The 19,339-nt window shown below is 32.7% G+C and overlaps 2 protein-coding genes across 4 annotated transcripts; one reads left to right on the top strand and one right to left on the bottom strand.

Moving 5' to 3' along the window:
- The first annotated feature begins 6,271 nt into the window (after nt 1-6,271).
- On the top strand, nt 6,272-11,271 carry LOC126667909 (protein unc-13 homolog). Its single transcript, XM_050361045.2, has 5 exons — nt 6,272-7,154; nt 7,672-8,556; nt 9,027-9,482; nt 9,567-9,753; nt 9,981-11,271. Exons 1-5 carry the CDS (start codon nt 6,447-6,449, stop codon nt 10,958-10,960), a joined length of 3,216 nt encoding a protein of 1,071 aa, XP_050217002.1. The 5' UTR covers nt 6,272-6,446; the 3' UTR covers nt 10,961-11,271.
- A 958-nt stretch (nt 11,272-12,229) lies between these two features.
- Nucleotides 12,230-18,685, bottom strand: LOC126667507 (protein NRT1/ PTR FAMILY 5.2-like). Of its 3 annotated transcripts, XM_050360495.2 has the most exons (5): nt 18,293-18,685; nt 16,150-17,957; nt 15,587-15,804; nt 14,438-15,003; nt 12,230-13,201 (listed from the first exon to the last, which is right to left on the bottom strand). In XM_050360495.2, the coding sequence occupies exons 2-5, from the start codon at nt 16,271-16,273 to the stop codon at nt 12,373-12,375; spliced, it is 1,737 nt and encodes a 578-aa protein (XP_050216452.1). In that variant the 5' UTR covers nt 16,274-17,957; nt 18,293-18,685; the 3' UTR covers nt 12,230-12,372. The 3 variants fall into 3 exon arrangements, with proteins under 3 accessions (XP_050216452.1, XP_050216453.1, XP_055960576.1); XM_050360496.2 differs by lacking the exon at nt 16,150-17,957; XM_056104601.1 differs by lacking the exon at nt 16,150-17,957 and having other exon boundaries at nt 18,354-18,685.
- Nucleotides 18,686-19,339: the final 654 nt, after the last annotated feature.

Here is a 19,339-nt window from a genome sequence, read left to right as displayed (position 1 = left end):
TTTCTGAATTTCTTATAAGTATCATTATTTAATATTCGATTTAATAAAATTTAATGGCTTTAACAAAATTTCTTCAAACTTATAGCAAGTTTATCTATATTTTAGAACATCCAAAATAAAATATTTACTTATTTTTATTAGTCGGATGTAGTATATATTGAGTCATTGGTAAAGAATTTAGCTTTGTAAATTAAAATATTTATCTAATTAAATAGTTTAATAAAAAACATAAATTTAAAATATAATTAGCAAAATTACTTAAATTTCTAAAAACCATCACCTATAAAGAAAATATATTTAGTTAAATAGACAATAAAAGATACTATAAATTATTGTTGCATTGGATCTTTACAATGTTTACTCTGTTTTTTTCACTGACTAGTTACGGGTGGCAAAATCGACAATAAGTTCTAATTTGTATATATATACATTCACGTAAAGATATTTTTCTGTTTTTTTTTAAATTATACCAAATATTTGTTTTTATAAATTTCAATTGTAAATTTTTTAAAAAAAAAATTCTTCTTGCTTTCATTTTAATTAGCCCATAAAAAGGAAGTTTTTATTAATATATATATATTAATTTGTAATATAATTATATATAATTAATTTTATTATTTAGATTAATATTTAATTATTTTAATATGCATGTTTTCTTAGAAACAACAATAAAAGCAAGTGAACGTTGGCCTAGTTGGCAACGCTTATGTTGCATTTTTTTGAGGGAGTGGGTTCGACCACTCTTCGGACAGCAAGTGGGTTGATTAAAATATAAATTTTAATACTAATATCTAATATTTAATTTAGTGTAATTTTATTTTGGAAAAAAAAAATTAAAAGAACAGAGAAAATATATGCATAAATATCACTACATTTAAAACTGAAAACTATGGTCGCCTACAGTGTACGATTGGTGCCTTATTTACTAGGCTACACCTTAATGTACATGGCAATGTCCACTTGGTATATTATATATTTACGGTGCAAGTCAATGAATCTGAGTTAGTGCAACTTACACTTAAAAATCTTTTTCCGCCAATTGAATACCGACGCCCTCCAAATTCTAGAGTATAATAATGTAGCTCATTTGATACGAAACATTATTGTATGACCACGTTAATATAGGTTGTATCTAATAAATTTGAATACTGCATATTTTGGCCTATTATATCAAAATCCTAATATATGAGTTCAACAAAACTTTTTTTAGGTTAATAGAGGTGTATGGTAAATCAAATCACGAGCCAATACACTTGTAATAAAAAATAAAAAAATTTATCAAACCATTACTACGAATATGACCAAAGAAATGAGCAGCATTAACAATATATAAATTTATTCGTAGATCATCTTACTAATTCTAAAAAATAAATTATATAATTGTCTAAATATCAAAATATAATCATAGATAAGAACACCAATTGCTTCTTAAAGCGGCTGTCCAATATCGGCAACCTCCAACCAACACGTCATATTTTAAAATAATATTTCGAACTATTTTTAACCAGCTAAGCGCTTTCTTTACAATCATAATTTTCACATTACTTAGATAGTAAATACCTGAGAATATTGATATCACTTTAATAATGTTACCTTAATCGTTTCGAATCACAAAAGTCATCCATGCGTATCTCTCTAGATAAATTAATATGTAGATTAACTTAATATATTTTGCACTTTGTATAGATCAATGCATAAAAAAGTATAGATTGATTGAATATGATTGATTATGTTCAATCGATTTAAAAAGATTCTAATCCTTATTTTATTATTCCCTCCGGTCAATAATATTTATCGCATTTGGCCATTTCACATAGATTAAGAAAATAATAAATATGTCTTGATTTGTGTATAGTTTTACTAAATTATCCATATTAATTACCACTTGTTTTATGTTTGACTAGTTCTTTTAACCTTACAAAGTATTTATTGCTAGGGATAATTTTGGAAAAATAGCAATTAATGCTTTCTTGAAACTCTAATGTGACAAATATTATGGACCAAAAGAAATTCTCAAATCCGACAAATATTATGGACCGGAGGGAGTAGTAAGCTATATTTTACAATTTAACATTATTTCCATTTAATATTAATTAAAATAATATAGCAATTAATTAATTTTTAAGAAAATAAGTGATTATTTATAAAATATACATTGATGTGTTTCCCACTTAAAACTAATAGAAGTTTCTTATTTATTTAATATTGGTGCATTAAACTCAGTGCACCAGAGTTTTTTTTTAAGTTACTTTTTATACAGTTATTTCATGGACCAAGCAAGTGTAGGGTGTTTAATATTTGATCTCATTTCTAAGGTAGCAAAAAGGCTGCGTTTTCGTGGGGAAAAAAAAAAGAAAGGGCTGCGTTTTCATTTGGGCATCGTCTAAATTGGTGAGGGCAAAATTCATAAATTCTATTGGAATTCCTTGTTTGATAAGAAAAACTATTATAAAAATTTATGGAGTATAAAGTCTTTATTTTATAAAATCTTTCACCCAAAATTCCATCTTCTAAATGAAAAGGTTGATTTTTTTTTTATGAATGATGATTTTTTTAATAGTCATATAAATTTTATATTCAATTAAAATGGTAAAAATTATAAATCCATAAATTTAATAAAATTCATTGATTTAAAAAGTTTTCTATCCAAATCCCCCTCTAAAAAATTGGTAACTTGTATGTAGAAAAAGAAATATTTTAGCAGATGATAAAAAGAGACCGTTCCTTTTATTTATAACATGTGTATAGAATGGACCGTTCCATTTTTTTTCCCCTTGAAGAAAGAGACTACTCCTTAAAAAATTACTATATAATATTGATTATATGGTGCAAGACTTGCGGGATTACAATTTCAGAATTTTTGGAACACTTACTACTCACTGACAAGACTTGATTCAAAATACGGGTATTAAATTTGGAAGGGTACTGAACTATGCAAAAGTTTCAAAATAGGTACTGAACTTTTTTTTGTTAAAAAATGGATACTGAACTATGCAAAACGTTATAAAATGGGTACTCTCAGCCACTTTTTGCTGACATGGCTTCTTTCTTCGTCCAATCCGTGGAGAACATGTGGCTGAAAGTACCCATTTTGTAACGTTTCATATAGTTCAGTATCTATTTTGTAACAAAAAAAAGTTTAGTACCCATTTTGAAACTCTCGTATAGTTTAATACCCTCACAAGTTTAATACTCTTCAAAATACTGTATAAAATGTTTTCGTTGTACAAAAAAATTAAAGGATTAATGCGCCCCTGAACTTAAAATACAAGATTATTTAATCCAATTTCTATTTTTTTGAACAATTAGTCTTCGAACTCTTTATTTTTGAATTAAATTACCCTATAATTTATATTTTTATTACAAAAAATAGGTTTAGGATAATTTTATCGCAACAATTAGGGAATTTTCTAATTTTCTTTTTTCATTGCTCACTTTCGATTTGTATTTCACGTGTTTTTAAAATACAATTATTGGATATTTTTCTTTTGAATTATATCTGATTTTGTACCCAATAATTTTAGACTTGACTCGAGTAAATAATGCGACACAACATACAATTAAACAAATTTGAATTTAGCATAAATATATTTGGGTCATGAAAGATAAATGGATCAATCCATTCATGATACGATTAATTTTTTGTCTAAACAAAATGTACATGTCTAACCCCTTTACATATTTTTAAATGTAATTAAATAATTTTATAATTTAGATATTATTTATTCCAAAACTGTAAAAACTATAACTTTTTTATTATGTTTATGTTTCTAAATTATAATTACATTATATCGTTATTTAGTATAAGAGATAGTAATACTTTTATTGCATTATAATTTTTTAAATAATTAAATGAGTTTAAATATTTTATTTTATATAGATTGATATATTAGCATATTAGTTAAACTTGTTTATACTCGCCGTGTCGTGTAATCCATATAATAAAAAGGCTTGACCATCTCAGAAATACTATATCTTTTTGACTTTTTTTATCGTTTATGGCACAAATGTTTAAAATTATCAGTAGCTCATTTTATAATTTTCAGTTTTAATTGTAGCCGTTGTTCAAAATAGAGTGAATTTTTTTTAAATACATCCTTCATATTACTTCATATGATTCTAATTTTTATCATCAATAATTTCAAATATGAAGTCATGTTTAAATTCTTTTACACTCCAATTTAAAAAAATGAATACAATTGCACTAAAAATTAAAAAATGAATTAAAATTAACGATTTTAAAAATTTAAACCTTAAAAAGATATAAAATATTTTTCAATGATTAAATTCAATTAAAATGTTGTATTTAAATTTTATATTATTAAATTTAATTAATAATCATGTCAGGTTTATGCTCAATTATATTTTATATCTAATAGGTCCATGATGGTCACTATTACAACAAAGGTGCATTATGCTCCTCAATTGGCATAAAATATTATTTAAGGGTAAGCTCATGTTTTAAAATAAAAACATCTACAATTTGATTAATTTGGTTTATTTTACCCCTTTATCTGAAGTAGCATAAAATAATTGGAGATAAGGTGACAACAAGTTTTTGGATTATTTGTAATTGAAAGGGTAAAACAAATTAAAATGGCTATTTTGAAGGTGTTTTCATCTAAATGTCTATAAAAGTGTTTATATTCAAACCATGAGACTGTCCTTATATGATAATTTCTTCTAAATTGAGGGGGCAAAATGAAAACTTTGTTGCTATTATTATTAACAAACTGTACCAGTAGCAATGGTGATCCTCTTGAGTCTAAATGATGATGGGCCGAAAGACCCGAACGTCAAACTAGAAACCGTTAACCACTTGAAATTTGAACTGAATTGATCAAACATCTACGTGCGTCCATCTATTGATCTATAATGGGCCTTTTTCTGGAAGCCCAAATTGGAAAAGCTGCTGCACTCTCCATTCATTTCAAACTAATTTTATTTTGCTGCTTATGGTTTTAATTAGAAACAAAACTTGGCTGAATTAGTTTTTGAAGAACTACTCCCCAATGATAATTTTTTTATTATTAATAAATTATACAATTCACTCATTTTATAAAATCTTTATTATAACTATACTTGAAATAACTTTTTTTGAATTAATCACAAAAAGCTTTTATACTTTACTAATTAGCACTTTTTCCGACTTTTTATTGTCATTTGGACACATATATTTATCTATAAATATTTGTTCTCTTAGGACTTTTGTATATTTTAATTTACTTATATTAACAAATTTACTTTATTAAATATGTAGTCCAATTACAAAGCTAAATTGGATTAAAATGAACTTAATAATGATATACTTCACGTAATGAATTAACAAATTAATTGATCAATGATGAAGTCCGACTTCAAGATGTTAACCTGCAAAATAGTAGAGTTAGGAAGTTGATTTTATGGTGGTGTTTCGATGAGCACTCTAATGGTAAAATCAATCTAAAATTTACAAAAACAGCTTAAGAACTTGTAAAATAATGAATGAATATGTGGATCAATATAGATACTCAAACCCTTTACCAACTATAACTAGAAAAACGAAAGAAATACCAACTATAAATTAATTATGAAGCTAAATAGAGAAGAGATATGGCAAACATGAGCTAGTTATAGCTGAAATTTGTTCAACACTTCCAATTGGACACCAAATTTAACGAATAAAACTGAAAACAAAAATAAATACTCCAATATTTGTTTCGTTTTTGTTTTGGAAGTTTTAGTCTTAGTAACTATATACATGTATAATTCGTTAAAAAAAAAACTATACATGTATAAATTGTTTTACACTTATTAGTTATTACTTAGTTAATAATTTTTTTATAATTATATAATATTTAAAATCTAATTATCAGGTGTTAGTAAGAATATTCTATACATATATATAGCAAGTTTTATGATTAGTTGACAGTAACAAATACAAGTGTAACAAATTAACAAATGTAATTATAAAAAAAAAACTAATTAACAAATGTAAAGAAAGGATTAAGGTAAATTAATTATTCGAATTGAAGAAAACAAAATAAAGCAGAAATAGACGGAACCAACAAAAGCTAATATTTGCAAAGACATGTCAGCAAAACAGTTTCGTGTTCTTCGCGAAAAACAATGTTTTTTTTAATTATTTGTTAACCATCAAAATAATTCTCTGTCTTATGACACATAATTTCGCTGTAACAATAACTAACAAAACTACCACCAACTTCCATTTTTTCATGCAAATTTTTCTATCTATATCCTCCTTTTTTTGTCTCCTTTAAATCTTTTTTTTTATATTGTAGAAATTCTGCAATCCAATTAATTCTCATCCCTTCTCTTCCGACCCTCTCCCGCCGGCGATTGATGAGATGAAATGATCATCTCCGTCGTGTAATTTTCTTGGTTTTTTCGATTGTTTTTGTATGTTATATTATTAATATTAATTAACTATACAACGACAATTTAAAATGACTCACCAAACTTCCTTCTCCGGCCCTCTGCTTTCATCGTCCGGTCCGACAGCCACCGCGTGTGACCCGTCGGAGACGGATCTCACATGGCCATTCGGTGATTTACACGGGTTAGACCGTGATGACATTAGAGAAACAGCTTACGAGGTGTTTTTCACAGCTTGTCGATCATCTCCCGGATTTGGCGGTGGCAGAAATAATCTGACGTTTTATTCAAACCACCATGGCCATGGCCATAGTCATAGCGATGGAGGAGGAGCAGGACCAGGGCCTATGTCACCGTCATCAGGGTCTAGTAACGGCTCTCCCGGAGGTAACGGTGGTGGTAGTGGTGGAGGGAGGATAGGAGGCGGCGGAGGCGGTGGAGGAAATGGTGGATCTGTGGTTGTGATGACACCGACGAGTAGGATAAAACGTGCACTAGGGTTGAAGATGATAAGAAGGTCACCGTCGCGGAGGATGTCTACCGGCGGAGGAGGTGGACCAGGGACAAATGGACCAGGGTCTCCTAATGCGCCGCCGTTTAATAATCATAATAATAATAACGGTGGTGGATATAGTCCTGGTACGGCGTTTAATACTGTTCCGGCGTCGAGACCGAGAAGGCCGCTGACATCGGCGGAGATTATGAGGATGCAAATGGGAGTTACTGAACAGAGTGATAATAGATTGAGAAAAACTCTCATGCGGACTCTTGTTGGCCAAGTACGTAATATTTTGTATGTATACTTATTATTTATTATTTTAGGATCACTAAACTTTTATTATATTTCATTTTAGTCGGAAAACTTAAATTTATTTAAACACTGCGTTTCAAAATTACAGTGTTATTTTAATTTGGTTATGAAACTTTATTTTGTTTCAATTCAGGCACTAAAATTTTAAATTTTAAATTTTTTTCTTGTATTAAAATGAATTTTTTTTATTCATTTTGATGTAAGAAAAATATGATGTGTCCAGATTTGATTGTCACATAGATTCAATTTGACTTGAAATTACTTAGGAACTTATCATCGTTTGTAGTTTAGATGTTTAGGTGTCTAAACTGAAACAAATTAAACTTTTCTGACAAAAATGAAACAACTCTAAAGTTTAGTGACTCCTGAAAGTTAATATCCCAGATGATGGAAATTGATCAATCATTTTGGATTTGCTACTGTAAAATAATACAAATTACTGACCAAATTTATTGCATTTATAATGTAATTTTAATATTGTATAGATGGGAAGAAGAGCAGAGACAATAATTCTACCACTGGAGCTTCTCCGCCACCTGAAACCATCAGAATTCAACGATACACATGAGTATCATCTCTGGCAAAGACGTCAGCTCAAAATCCTCGAGACCGGACTTCTCCTCCACCCGTCAGTCCCACTCCAAAAATCAAACTCCTTCGCTATGCGTCTCCGCGAAATCATCCGAACCAGCGACACAAAGTCCGTCGACACCAGCAAAAATTCCGACACAATGAGAACTTTATGCAACAGTGTCGTTTCTTTATCCTGGAGAAGCCCGACAGGCGCGCCGAGCGATGTCTGCCACTGGGCTGACGGCTTCCCTCTGAATCTGCATATCTACACTTGTCTGCTCCAAGCAATATTCGATTTCAGGGACGAGACGTTAGTTCTCGACGAAGTCGACGAGCTTGTCGAGTTGATGAAGAAGACATGGACTACATTAGGAATCAACAGGCCGATTCATAATCTTTGTTTTACCTGGGTGCTGTTTCAGCAATATGTTTTGACTTCTCAGACTGAGCCGGATCTTCTTTACGCCTCACACACAATGCTGTCGACGGAGGTGGCAAATGATGCGAAAAAGCCAGACAGGGAGGCTAATTATGCTAAGCTTTTGTCTTCTATGTTGGCTTCTATGCAAGGATGGGCTGAGAGGAGATTGCTTCATTATCATGACTATTTCCAGAGAGGAAATGTTTTTCTGATTGAGAATCTGTTGCCTTTGGCTTTATCGGCTTCCAAGATTATGGGTGAAGATATTACTATTATGGAAGGTTCAGGGAAAGAACATAACACTAGAATAGTCGATTCGTCGGGGGATCGTGTCGATCACTACATTCGAGCTTCTATCAAAAGTGCATTTGCAAAGGTTGGTGCTTTTAATAGATCATGTGTCCGTGGCGTAATTGATTTTTAGAGTATCAAATATCCCCTTCTTAGTTTGATTGATTGATTGATTTCATTTTAGTTATCAAGTTTTAATTTTATTTTAATGGGAGATTTTTCGGCCAAAATACATACAGTCGAATTTTGCTTATTTTTGAAACGTGACAATTGCGTTTTGCTTGTTTTTCGTGAAAACCTGTCATGTATGCATACTTTTATTTCAGCGCGAAATTTGAGGTCAAATAATGCATACAATAAACTCCGACCGCCACGTATGTGTTTTTGATGGAAAATCTCATGTTGAAACAAAATTAAAGTTCCGCAACCAAATTGAAAACGAATTAAAGTTTGATCACCAAATTGCAAAACAATGACACTATAAATACCCGAAATCAATTAATCAGTATATGAATTCGGCTCAAATATTTATATTCTTTAATCGTGTTTTTACAGATAATAGAAACCGGGAGCTATAAGAGTACGAGTGTCGAAGTGAAAGACGAGGCAGGTGAGGCTCTTCTGCAGCTAGCTAAAGAAACTGAATATTTAGCCTCAAGAGAAAGAGAGAGTTTCAGTCCCATTCTGAAGAAATGGCAGCCAATTGCTGCTAGTGTTGCTGCTGTCACATTGCACCATTGCTACGGGGCGGTTCTGAAGCAGTATCTTGCAGGAATGGCCATTCTGAACTCAGAGTCAGTCGAAGTACTGGAGAGAGCAGGAAAGCTTGAAAAATTCTTAGTTCAAATGGTGGTTGAAGATTCTGCAGATTGTGATGATGGAGGAAAATCAATTGTGCGCGAGATGGTTCCGTTCGAAGTTGATTCTGTCATAATAAGAGTTATGAAACAATGGATTGAGGATAAGTTGAAAAAAGGCAGAGAATGTCTTCTCAGAGCAAGAGATTCTGAGGTAAGTTTTTTTATTGTGTTTATATATTTGTAGTTTATGCTAAAAGCTTCAGACAGTGAATGGAGTAATCTATATTTGTTGCAGACATGGAATCCCAAGTCTAAAAATGAACCCTATACACAGTCGGTTGTGGAGTTGATGAAATTAGCTAAGGAAAGTGTGGATGAATTCTTTGAAATTCCTGTTGGAATTAATGATGATCTTGTTTGCGATCTTGCTGAAGGATTAGAGCATCTCTTTCAGGAATACATCAAACTTGTAGAAGCTTGTGGTAAGAAATTGTATTGTCATTACATATGTTACTTAACACGGAAGTTATGTTGCACGGAAACTCGTCGAGTAGTACGTTTTCAGCACTTCGCTTCTCTTTGCAAAATCGCTACAAAAACTCGGAAACTTTATGTTCTTCAACTTATTCTTGTATCAAATATCATTTCCGTTTCCATATTTCTAAACTTGCTACAATGTCGATGTTTTCTGATTTTTATGTGTTTTCAGGATCAAAACAGAACTATGTTCCCATATTACCACCTTTAACAAGATGCAACCGTGATTCGAAATTCTTCAAGCTATGGAAGAAGGCTACTCCGTGTAGTGTTACAGCAGAAGAGATGCAAAATCATGGAGGACTAGCAGAAGCTCAGAATCCTAGGCCATCAACGAGTCGCGGAACGCAACGTCTTTACATCCGCCTTAACACCCTACATTATCTTCTATCCCACCTTCATTCACTAGATAAAACCCTAGCCCTTGCTCCAAGAACTGTTGCTTCAGCCCGTACTCGTCACGTTAACCACCGTCGTAACCGTTCTTCGGTCTCCTCTTACTTTGAACTAACACATTCCGCCATCCAATCCGTCTGTCAACATGTTTCAGAAGTTGCAGCCTATCGTTTGATCTTCCTAGACTCGAATGCTGTATTTTACGAGACTCTATACCTCGGTGATGTAGCTAATGCAAGAATTAGGCCTGTGTTGAGAACTGTGAAGCAGAATCTCACTCTTCTGACAGCGATTCTCACGGACCGAGCACAAGCGTTGGCGATGAAAGAAGTAATGAAAGCGGCTTTCGAGGCCTTTCTTATGGTATTACTAGCAGGAGGTTGCTCCAGGGTGTTCTATCGATCCGATCATCCAATGATTCACGAGGATTTTGAGCACCTGAAGCGCGTATTTTGCTCGTGCGGTGAAGGATTGATCAATGAGGAGGCGGTGGAGAAGGAGGCCGACATAGTTGAAGGAGTAGTAGCATTGATGGGAGAATGTACAGAGCAATTAATGGAAGATTTCAGTATTGTGACTTGCGAAACAAGCGGCATAGGAGTAATGGGTACGGGTCAAAAACTACCGATGCCACCAACAACAGGGAGATGGAATAGAGCAGATCCGAATACAATATTAAGAGTTTTATGTCACAGAAATGATAAAGCAGCTAACGTGTTCTTGAAGAAATCATTCCAATTGGCTAAGAGGAAATGAATTAAGAAAAACTGAGTTTTCTTTTGACATATAATATATCTTGTACATTACCTAGAAAAAAGGTGATTGTAAATGTTATGGTTAATTCATTCTGATAATAATTAATTCGTTCCGAAATATTGTAACAAAATCGGATTTGAAGAGAAAACAAACATTGAGAGATCTTGTTGCTGTACTAAATTATTTGTAGAACTAGGGACTGTTTAGTTAATATTCCTGTGGTGGTGAACTTTTTAATAGAAACAGTGGAAAAGAGAGCATGTGCAGATATATATTCTTTAATTTTTCATCAAGTTCTATAATTTCCTCTATATTTTCCTTAATCATTTTTCAAATTTAAATGTTTTTTGCCTGTATTTGGTGAGATATGTGACATTATGCTGCAATATAGGCGATAAATCACTGGGTATTGAGATTAATGGCGGAATCAGAGTTTCTTTTCAGCCCGAGTTAAATAACATGTGACCATTTTAATCCGCTTCTGATCTCCCGGCAGCCGGACTTAACCTCCCTTTAGCCTTGAGCCTAGGCTATATGTCCTACCTTCTTCTCTTGAAATTTTTTGGTTGCAGTCCAGACTAGAGTCTACCCAGATTCCTTGATAGTTCTGCCCCAACCAAGGTTGGTATTAGGGTACTCAAGGCTTAATACATAGTTTGACCCCTGAACTTGTACCTTTTTACCCATCTAACCTCTAAACTTAACGTCTCACCTATCGAACCTCTGAACTTGTTAAATAATCCGATTTGACCCCTGAACTTGATAAATATGTAAATATTGAACCCTTCGTGTCCACCTGTCACTTGAAACATTCTAGAAGAAATTGTGTACGGAGGGGTTCAATGTTTACGTATTTATCAAGTTCGGGGGTCAAATCGAGTTATTTAACAAGTCCAGGGGTTCGATAGGTGAGACGTTAAGTTTGGGGGTTAAATGGGTAAAAGGGTACAAATTCAGGGGTCAAACTATGTATTAAGCCGGGTACTCGATCCTACAAATATGGAATACACATTAAAGAAACTTACTGTGTTGATGTTGAGGTGTACTTTCGTTATATGACTGTACATGTGTGTGTGACAGTACATATTCTTTTGGTAGATATCTTATTCCTCATATCATCCTTTTTGGGTTCAGGTTTAGATACATCCGAGATCTATATTGCTCGATCTATGACTCGAGCTGCTCAGGTTTAGGTATTCTTTGTTCAGGCAAGGGTTAATCAATTTTTCTGTGTATTAAAGAAGAAAACAAAAAAATTTGACTCAATGATAAACTTTAAAGTCGATCTAATAATCAAGGCAAGCAGTACAATTCTTGAATTTCAGCTTGGATCTCTATACAAATTATCCTTTCTTCTACATTTATAATCCATTATTGAACATTTCCTAGTTCGGTATTTTTGCTTTCAGCAGTTATTCGGCCAGTACTTCCACTGAATTCGAGACTTCAGCTTTATACACATAAAATTTGAGCACAACCAAGAAGAAAATGAAATTGAAGAAGTAGAGTATCGCGAAGAACGCATAATAATAATCTAAATGAGAAGCATTCAAGTTATTCAAAATCCAACCCTGATGACCATTTCTGCTAGTCAGATCAGAAACTGTCGACAGAAGAAAACTGCTAAGAAAATTTCCAATTCCAAGGCTTGTAGATGCATAAGAAGAACCAAGACTCTTCATGCTTTCAGGTGCTTGATCGTAGAAGAATTCAAGCTTGGCGACTTCTAAAAACATGTCGGCCACACCCATCAGAACAAACTGAGGAAGTAAAATGAATATCGTTAATGGGATTTGCCCTCCATTTTCGACTAAACCGAATTCTTTAGCTGATTTAAGTCTGTACATTTCTATAAGTGATGCAATAACCATGGGTATGATATGGAAAATTAGACCAATTCCCATTCTCTGAAGAAGTGTAACACCTCTTGGATTATTTGTCCATTTTTGCATGATCCTGACAAAGAATCTATCGTAAAGAACAATAGAAATAAGCATTGTTATCGTCTCGAATCCTGATAAACTTGCTGGAGGGATCTTGAAGCTGCCAATGTTTCTGTCGAGAGTAGTTCCTTGCTTGACAAAAAGTGTATTGATCTGAGCAATCATTGTGCTTGGAACAAATGTGGCAATCAAAACCGGGATCATTCTTAGCATTTGTTTAGTTTCCTCCACATGAGTAACTGAACTAAGCATCCATGCATCACTGGAACCTGTTTTCACTGCTGCTTTGTTTAGAAACCTGCATTTAAGTGCACAAGGTAACTTAAAATTTGAACCATCTTAAAAAGTCCTATGTTGAAACTGAGTCTGCCTAAAAATTTCTTATAATACCTATGTTTTACGGAAATAAAATTGAAAAATGAAAAATGATCATATATAAAATGGTTAAACACGTTTTCAAAAAAAAAAATCAATATAAATGGGAATAGAAAGGAAACACCGAAAAGGTAAGACTCGATAATTTTATGTGCAATACATTTATGAGCAGGGGCGTGCATTTGATACTTCAGTTCGGTTTTTAGTTTTATCAAAATACATGAATAATTCTTCTTTTTCTAATTTTAACTAAAAAAATAAAGAGATGGGAATTTAGGAATCAAATACAGGCCAAATTGTAACATATTATCATACATTTTAACAATTTGAACACATGAAAAAAATGTTATTTTAAAGAAATTTGTATCACATATATGAAGTTTGGTTTTTCTGTTTTTCAAAATCAAACCGAACCAATTTTTAAAAAGGAACTATAATTAGTGAATCAAACCGACCATTTTTGATATGGTGTCATTTGATTCTTTGATCGGTTTCATTTTCTAGTTTTCAAAATTAAAAATCAAACAAATCCAACATTTTAAAAAAAATCATAATCAGTGAATCAAACCAACCATTTTGGATTTGGTTCAATTTTTTTTAGTATGTTCGGTTTTTCAGTTTTTAAAATTAAAAAGTGAACCAAATCAAGTTTCTAAAAGAAAAAGTGAATCGAATTGACTATTTTTATTCTTGGTTCAGTTTGGTTTTTTAGTCGGTTCAATGCACACACCCTAGTAGTATTTCTTTTGTTGAAATCACCCTAGTAGTATCATAACTAGGCCAAATGTAACAATTATGACTCTGATGGCTCAGTTTTTAACTTAAATCTTAAGGATTTGTTTTTGTTCTATATTGGTACCCAAGGTTACTAAAAACTACTAATTCTACCCTCATATAACACATTTTGTTTAGCCGTTATCTCTAATGATGTGGACTACATGTGGCATTTTATTAAAATTGGACATAAATGATTTATTTTTATAAATTGGATCCTCTATCAATGCCACGTGTTGTATTCATCAACATGAGAAATGGAAAAATAAAAATTTGTTAAAAGAGGGTCCCATTTGATTCTTTATAACCGAGCCACACATATGAAGGTTCAAATTGTACATTTAGCCTTATTAACTAATAGGAGTATATAAATTTTTAAACACACCTTAAGCCGGGTGTAGAATCAATCCTAAACTTTCCTTTCCTCGCATAATCTTCCAAGTCGAGCTCATGGAGTTCCTCAGGATCAGTAGGAATAGGCACCTTCCATTTTCTGATAGCACCAACAATCACCAAAGTCATTTTTGTAAATGGGCTTCCAGAGGGCACTCTGTGTCTATAAAAAGGTGTACCAGCCAAAATACTAGTTATAGAAATAAGAAGAGCAAGAGTTGGTAAGCCATAACCTAGTGACCACCCAACATTATCCTGAATGTAAATAAGTACTGTATTAGCAAAGAGTGATCCAAAGAAATTGCTGAACATCCACCAGTTGAAGAATGATAGCTTTTGATCCTTCTCTTTTGAATCAAAATTGTCAAATTGATCGCCTCCGACTGTCGATATGTTCGGTTTGGTTCCTCCGATCCCAATGGCTAAAGTGTACAGGGCACCGAAAAAAACTGCTAACTGTAAAGTTGAAGCCTTTTGGCAATTTTCAGTGTTGGCATCCTGACAGGTTGGTGGCTTTAGTGTTGGTTGTGATACTGATAACGTTAGTACAGACATACCCTGCAATCAGATTTTAATTAACCTAATGTTAGTGAGGATATTAATTAATATATACTCCCTAAGATTCAAAACTATTAAAGTGTCATAATAATAGTTTTAGCAAGTAGATCATCAAAACTATTAAAGTGTCATAATAATAGTTTTATTTTACTAATTTATCTTATTAAATCTTGTGCAGCAGGTACAAGTTAAAATATACAATTATTTAATGTAAATAAAATTAAATATGTAAATAACATAAAATAAAGCATGAAGTAGAAAAAACATTGTTAAATACATTTTTAAAAATGGGATATGCAGTCCTGGATCTACTGAATTATTAAAACATATATATGCAAGTTGTTTGCATCTGTATCCTACAATAACATGCCAAAATTACAATACAAAAATAATACTATCTATTTAGAAAAGACAAACTTCAACACTATGTCCCAATTGTAATATTATTCAAATTTAAATGACTAAGAAACCAAACAGCACTTTCTAAATTATATATTTAAATATCGGTTGTTAGTACCAAACTCATTTTATAAAATGTTTAGTGGTTGGAAGATTTAGAATATATGATGAGAGTAAAACGTACTGAGAGATAGATGATGCCTGAGATGACGAAGGTCCAGTAGCGGCCGAGAAGAGCATCCGCAACATATGCACCCAAAATAGGAGCCATCCAAACGGTTCCGACCCAATTTGTGACATTATTAGCTGATTGCACTGTTCCTTCATTAAGCTTTTTGGTCAAATATAGCACTAAATTGCTTGCTATTCCGTAATATGCCATCCTTTCAAACACCCCATTCACTACATACACAAATGTCCTACTTTAAATTTAGCTCCGTGTTTCTTTTAGGGTTGATTACGAAATAAACAACAATTTCTTTATATAAGTTTTCTAACAAAAAGAGCAGCCTAGAGAAGCAAAAGTGTCCTACAATGGATAAAAGTGATTCTACTTCCGCTAACTTTCAGTGCCCTTAAACTTCCAAGTTTCGAGGAACTATAAGCTAAGATAATGCATGATTGAACAACTTTAAAAATAAAAAGGCATATGCCCTCCAGTATTCAAGAAACAAAAAGGCCATATAGAAAAAGTAAATTAAGGAGATAGAAACAGATAAAAGATAGAGAGATGAGAAATAAAATTACCAACAATAAAAGAACAAGCTCTCCATCCACCTCTTTTGGATCTAAGAACAGGGTTTCCTTTAAGATCCACAGTTCCATCTTTCGTATAATTATTTTCAACTCCTCCTTCTTCTTCCTTTGCCATAACTCACTTTGCTCTTTGTTTCTATTTTCTAATTTTCTGTAGCTACTGCATGTGTGCTAACTGTGAATCTATATAATCATTTTATAGACCTCAAACAATAGCATGGAAACTTCCATACTAGTTGATAGTACCCCTCCAAATGTCCCCACATCGATAGAATATAGATAATGACACTCCTTATAGTGTAAAGCATAACCTCTAAACTACTTCATTCACGAATCAATTATTACACATTTCTTACTTTTATACTCTCACTAACTTAAGCATCGGAGTGGACTTTGAACCCCGTTCCAGTTGTCTTTTCTACATGACCAATACCACACAAAGATAAATCCGGCTCACCAAGATCATACATAGTCCATCTTTGATGCCATCCGTGAAAATGCAAACCTTTTCATATTCTAGAAATTCTGATTGGATACAGTAAGACCATGACCGAGCAAAACTCCAAACTCTCATCCGACACAGAAAGAAACCCCAATAAACCACTCATATAACGCCACCTGACCCATAAGCCACATATCGAACGATACCCCACCCTTGCTGCAAGGGTACACGCGAGGTCCCCACACCGCCTACACAAGATCCCATGTGATCCCATTACCCATAAGGGTATACAGATTTCCACACAACCTCCCACCAGTGTAACCAAGGAGAAACCTCATCTGAAACACCTTCTTTAAAACACTTTTAAGAAGTGATAAGCCAAAGTATGTAGATAGCTTGACAAAAATTTCAGAACCAAATCATCTGAAAAGAAAAGCCAACCCTGCCACTAGCGGCACCCCGAAGAGGTCACCACCTCCGATAAGAACACTAGTTTTGCCTTGGGACTTGAAAGGCAATGGAACAGTGAGTGATGCTGAGAAAGGGAGGGAACGAACGATTCAACCCGAAAGAAATCTGATAGAGCATGAATTGCACGAAAACGCAACATCAACAGGAAGAAATGGAAAATTTAGATGAATCTTTGAAAGTCTTGTTAGAATTAATAGAGATCCTGTTTGTGATCTTGCTAAAGGATAAAAGCATCTCTTTCAAGAATACATCAAACTTGTAGAAGCTTGTGAATTCTTTTCATTTGCTAATTAACACAGAAGCTATGTTGCATGGAAACTTGTCGAGTTCTATGTTTTAGTATTTTGTTTCTGTTTGCAAAAATGCTACTAGAACTCCAAAACTTTATATCATTTCACTGTTCATATTTTAATACTTTTTCTTCCAACATTTCCATTAGTAGTTTATGAACTCGCTACACTTTAGATGTTTTCTGATTTTTATGTCTTTTCAGATTAAAACAGAGCCATGTTCCCATATTACCACCTCTAACCAGATGTAACCGCAAGTCAAAGTTCTTCAAGCTATGGAAGAAGGCTACTTTATGTAGCGTTAGCAGATGAAGCATCATAGAGGAGTAACAAAAGCTCACCATCCTAGGCCATCAACAAGTCGCGGAACACGTCTTTACATCCGCCAAAATACCTTGCATTATCTTCTATCTCACCTTCATTCTCTAGATAAAACCCTTGCCCTTGCTCCAAGAAATGTTGCTTTGGCCAGTACCCGTCATGTTAACCACCGTCCAAAACATTCTGCAGTCTCTTCCTACTTTGAACCAACACATTTTTCCATCCAATATGCATGTGAACATTTATCAGAAGTTGCAGCCTATCGTTCTATCTACCTAGGCTCAAAATGTTGTGTTATATGAGACTGTTTATCTCGGTAATGCTTTATAATCTCTCTACTAAATAAAAAATAAAAAACATTCCCTAAATCATAAGAATTGAAATCAAGACGATCTAATCGAAATGAGAAAAATCAGTATCAAAAGTTCAGCTTCAGCAACTAAACAAACCTAAAACAAATCAACATGCTCACTTGCCATTTTTAATTGAACTAATAACCAAATTAAAACACAAGTAAATGAAGATTACGCGATGATCACATAATTGAAAGCTAAAACATACAAATAAAAACAGTACTAAATTGAAACGTATAATTGAACAATGGCATTACTTTGGAAATTTTTAACGGCATGAGCTGTAAACTCGGATTTGCCAAGGAATGGAGCCCTAACCTCTGCTGAGAAACGACGTAGGATGGCGTTGAATGAGAGTGAAAATAGGCCAGTGTTGTTGGAGTTAGGGTTTTGAGGTATACGGCGTGTACGTTAACTCTCAAATAATTCAGCAAAGCTCCTGTCGCCGTCATTTCTTACTCTGCCAGTTGCGTTTCAGAAACCATTAATAGAGCAGCCATTGATTTGATGAAGTATGAAACGAAGAAGCCATAGCTAACTTCCTCTCTCTAAAACAAACTTTTACTTTATTTTTCTTTACAAAATGAGAAACAGAAAATATAATTGAAGTGGAGATATTGACTGTCATAACAAGAAGATGAAAGGAAGAAACAATAAAGGAAAAAGCTATCCGGATAGAATCTATCCGGATAGAAAGGTCTATTTTGGTCTTTTAACTTAATATTGAAGGGATATTTGAGTAATTTAAAGTGTAAATAAAATTATAAAGACAAATATAACCTTCAGTGAATAAATAATTACTTACGTTAAAAGATGGACAGAATCTTACCAAATCAGTTTTTCTTTTGAGAATAAGATTTAGAACAAATTATTTGGAAGCTATAGTTTCAAATTAGTTAGAAAATCAAATTAAAATAAGCTTTGTTTTGTTAACTAGAGCCGGCTAAATTTGTTATCTTAAACACTTGAATAAATTGGCTTGATAGCTGGCTCATACTTGGCCCCAGCTATCAAGCCAACTCTTATTTTTTTTTAAGAAGCCAACTTTTAAATTAAAATTTTAAATTATATCATATATATGTGAATTTTAATAAATTTAAATAGTTTTATTTTAATTGTGTAAAAGTTTAATAACAAATATCATAAAAAAATATCTTTTATAAATTATCTTTCACGGTATTCTTTTAAAATTTATAAATAAAATAATTTATCATGTTAAAATAAAGGCAAAAGGTATAAAAAAAACTCATGCGGTTTCGCAAAAAGTACAAGACAACTCTTTTTGATTTTTGGGGTACAATTCA

The sequence above is a fragment of the Mercurialis annua genome, linkage group LG2, assembly GCF_937616625.2.
Source record: "Mercurialis annua linkage group LG2, ddMerAnnu1.2, whole genome shotgun sequence".
Classification (NCBI taxonomy): domain Eukaryota; kingdom Viridiplantae; phylum Streptophyta; class Magnoliopsida; order Malpighiales; family Euphorbiaceae; genus Mercurialis; species Mercurialis annua.
Note: the sequence above shows the minus strand (reverse complement) of the source record. Positions and strands in the feature narration are given on the sequence as shown.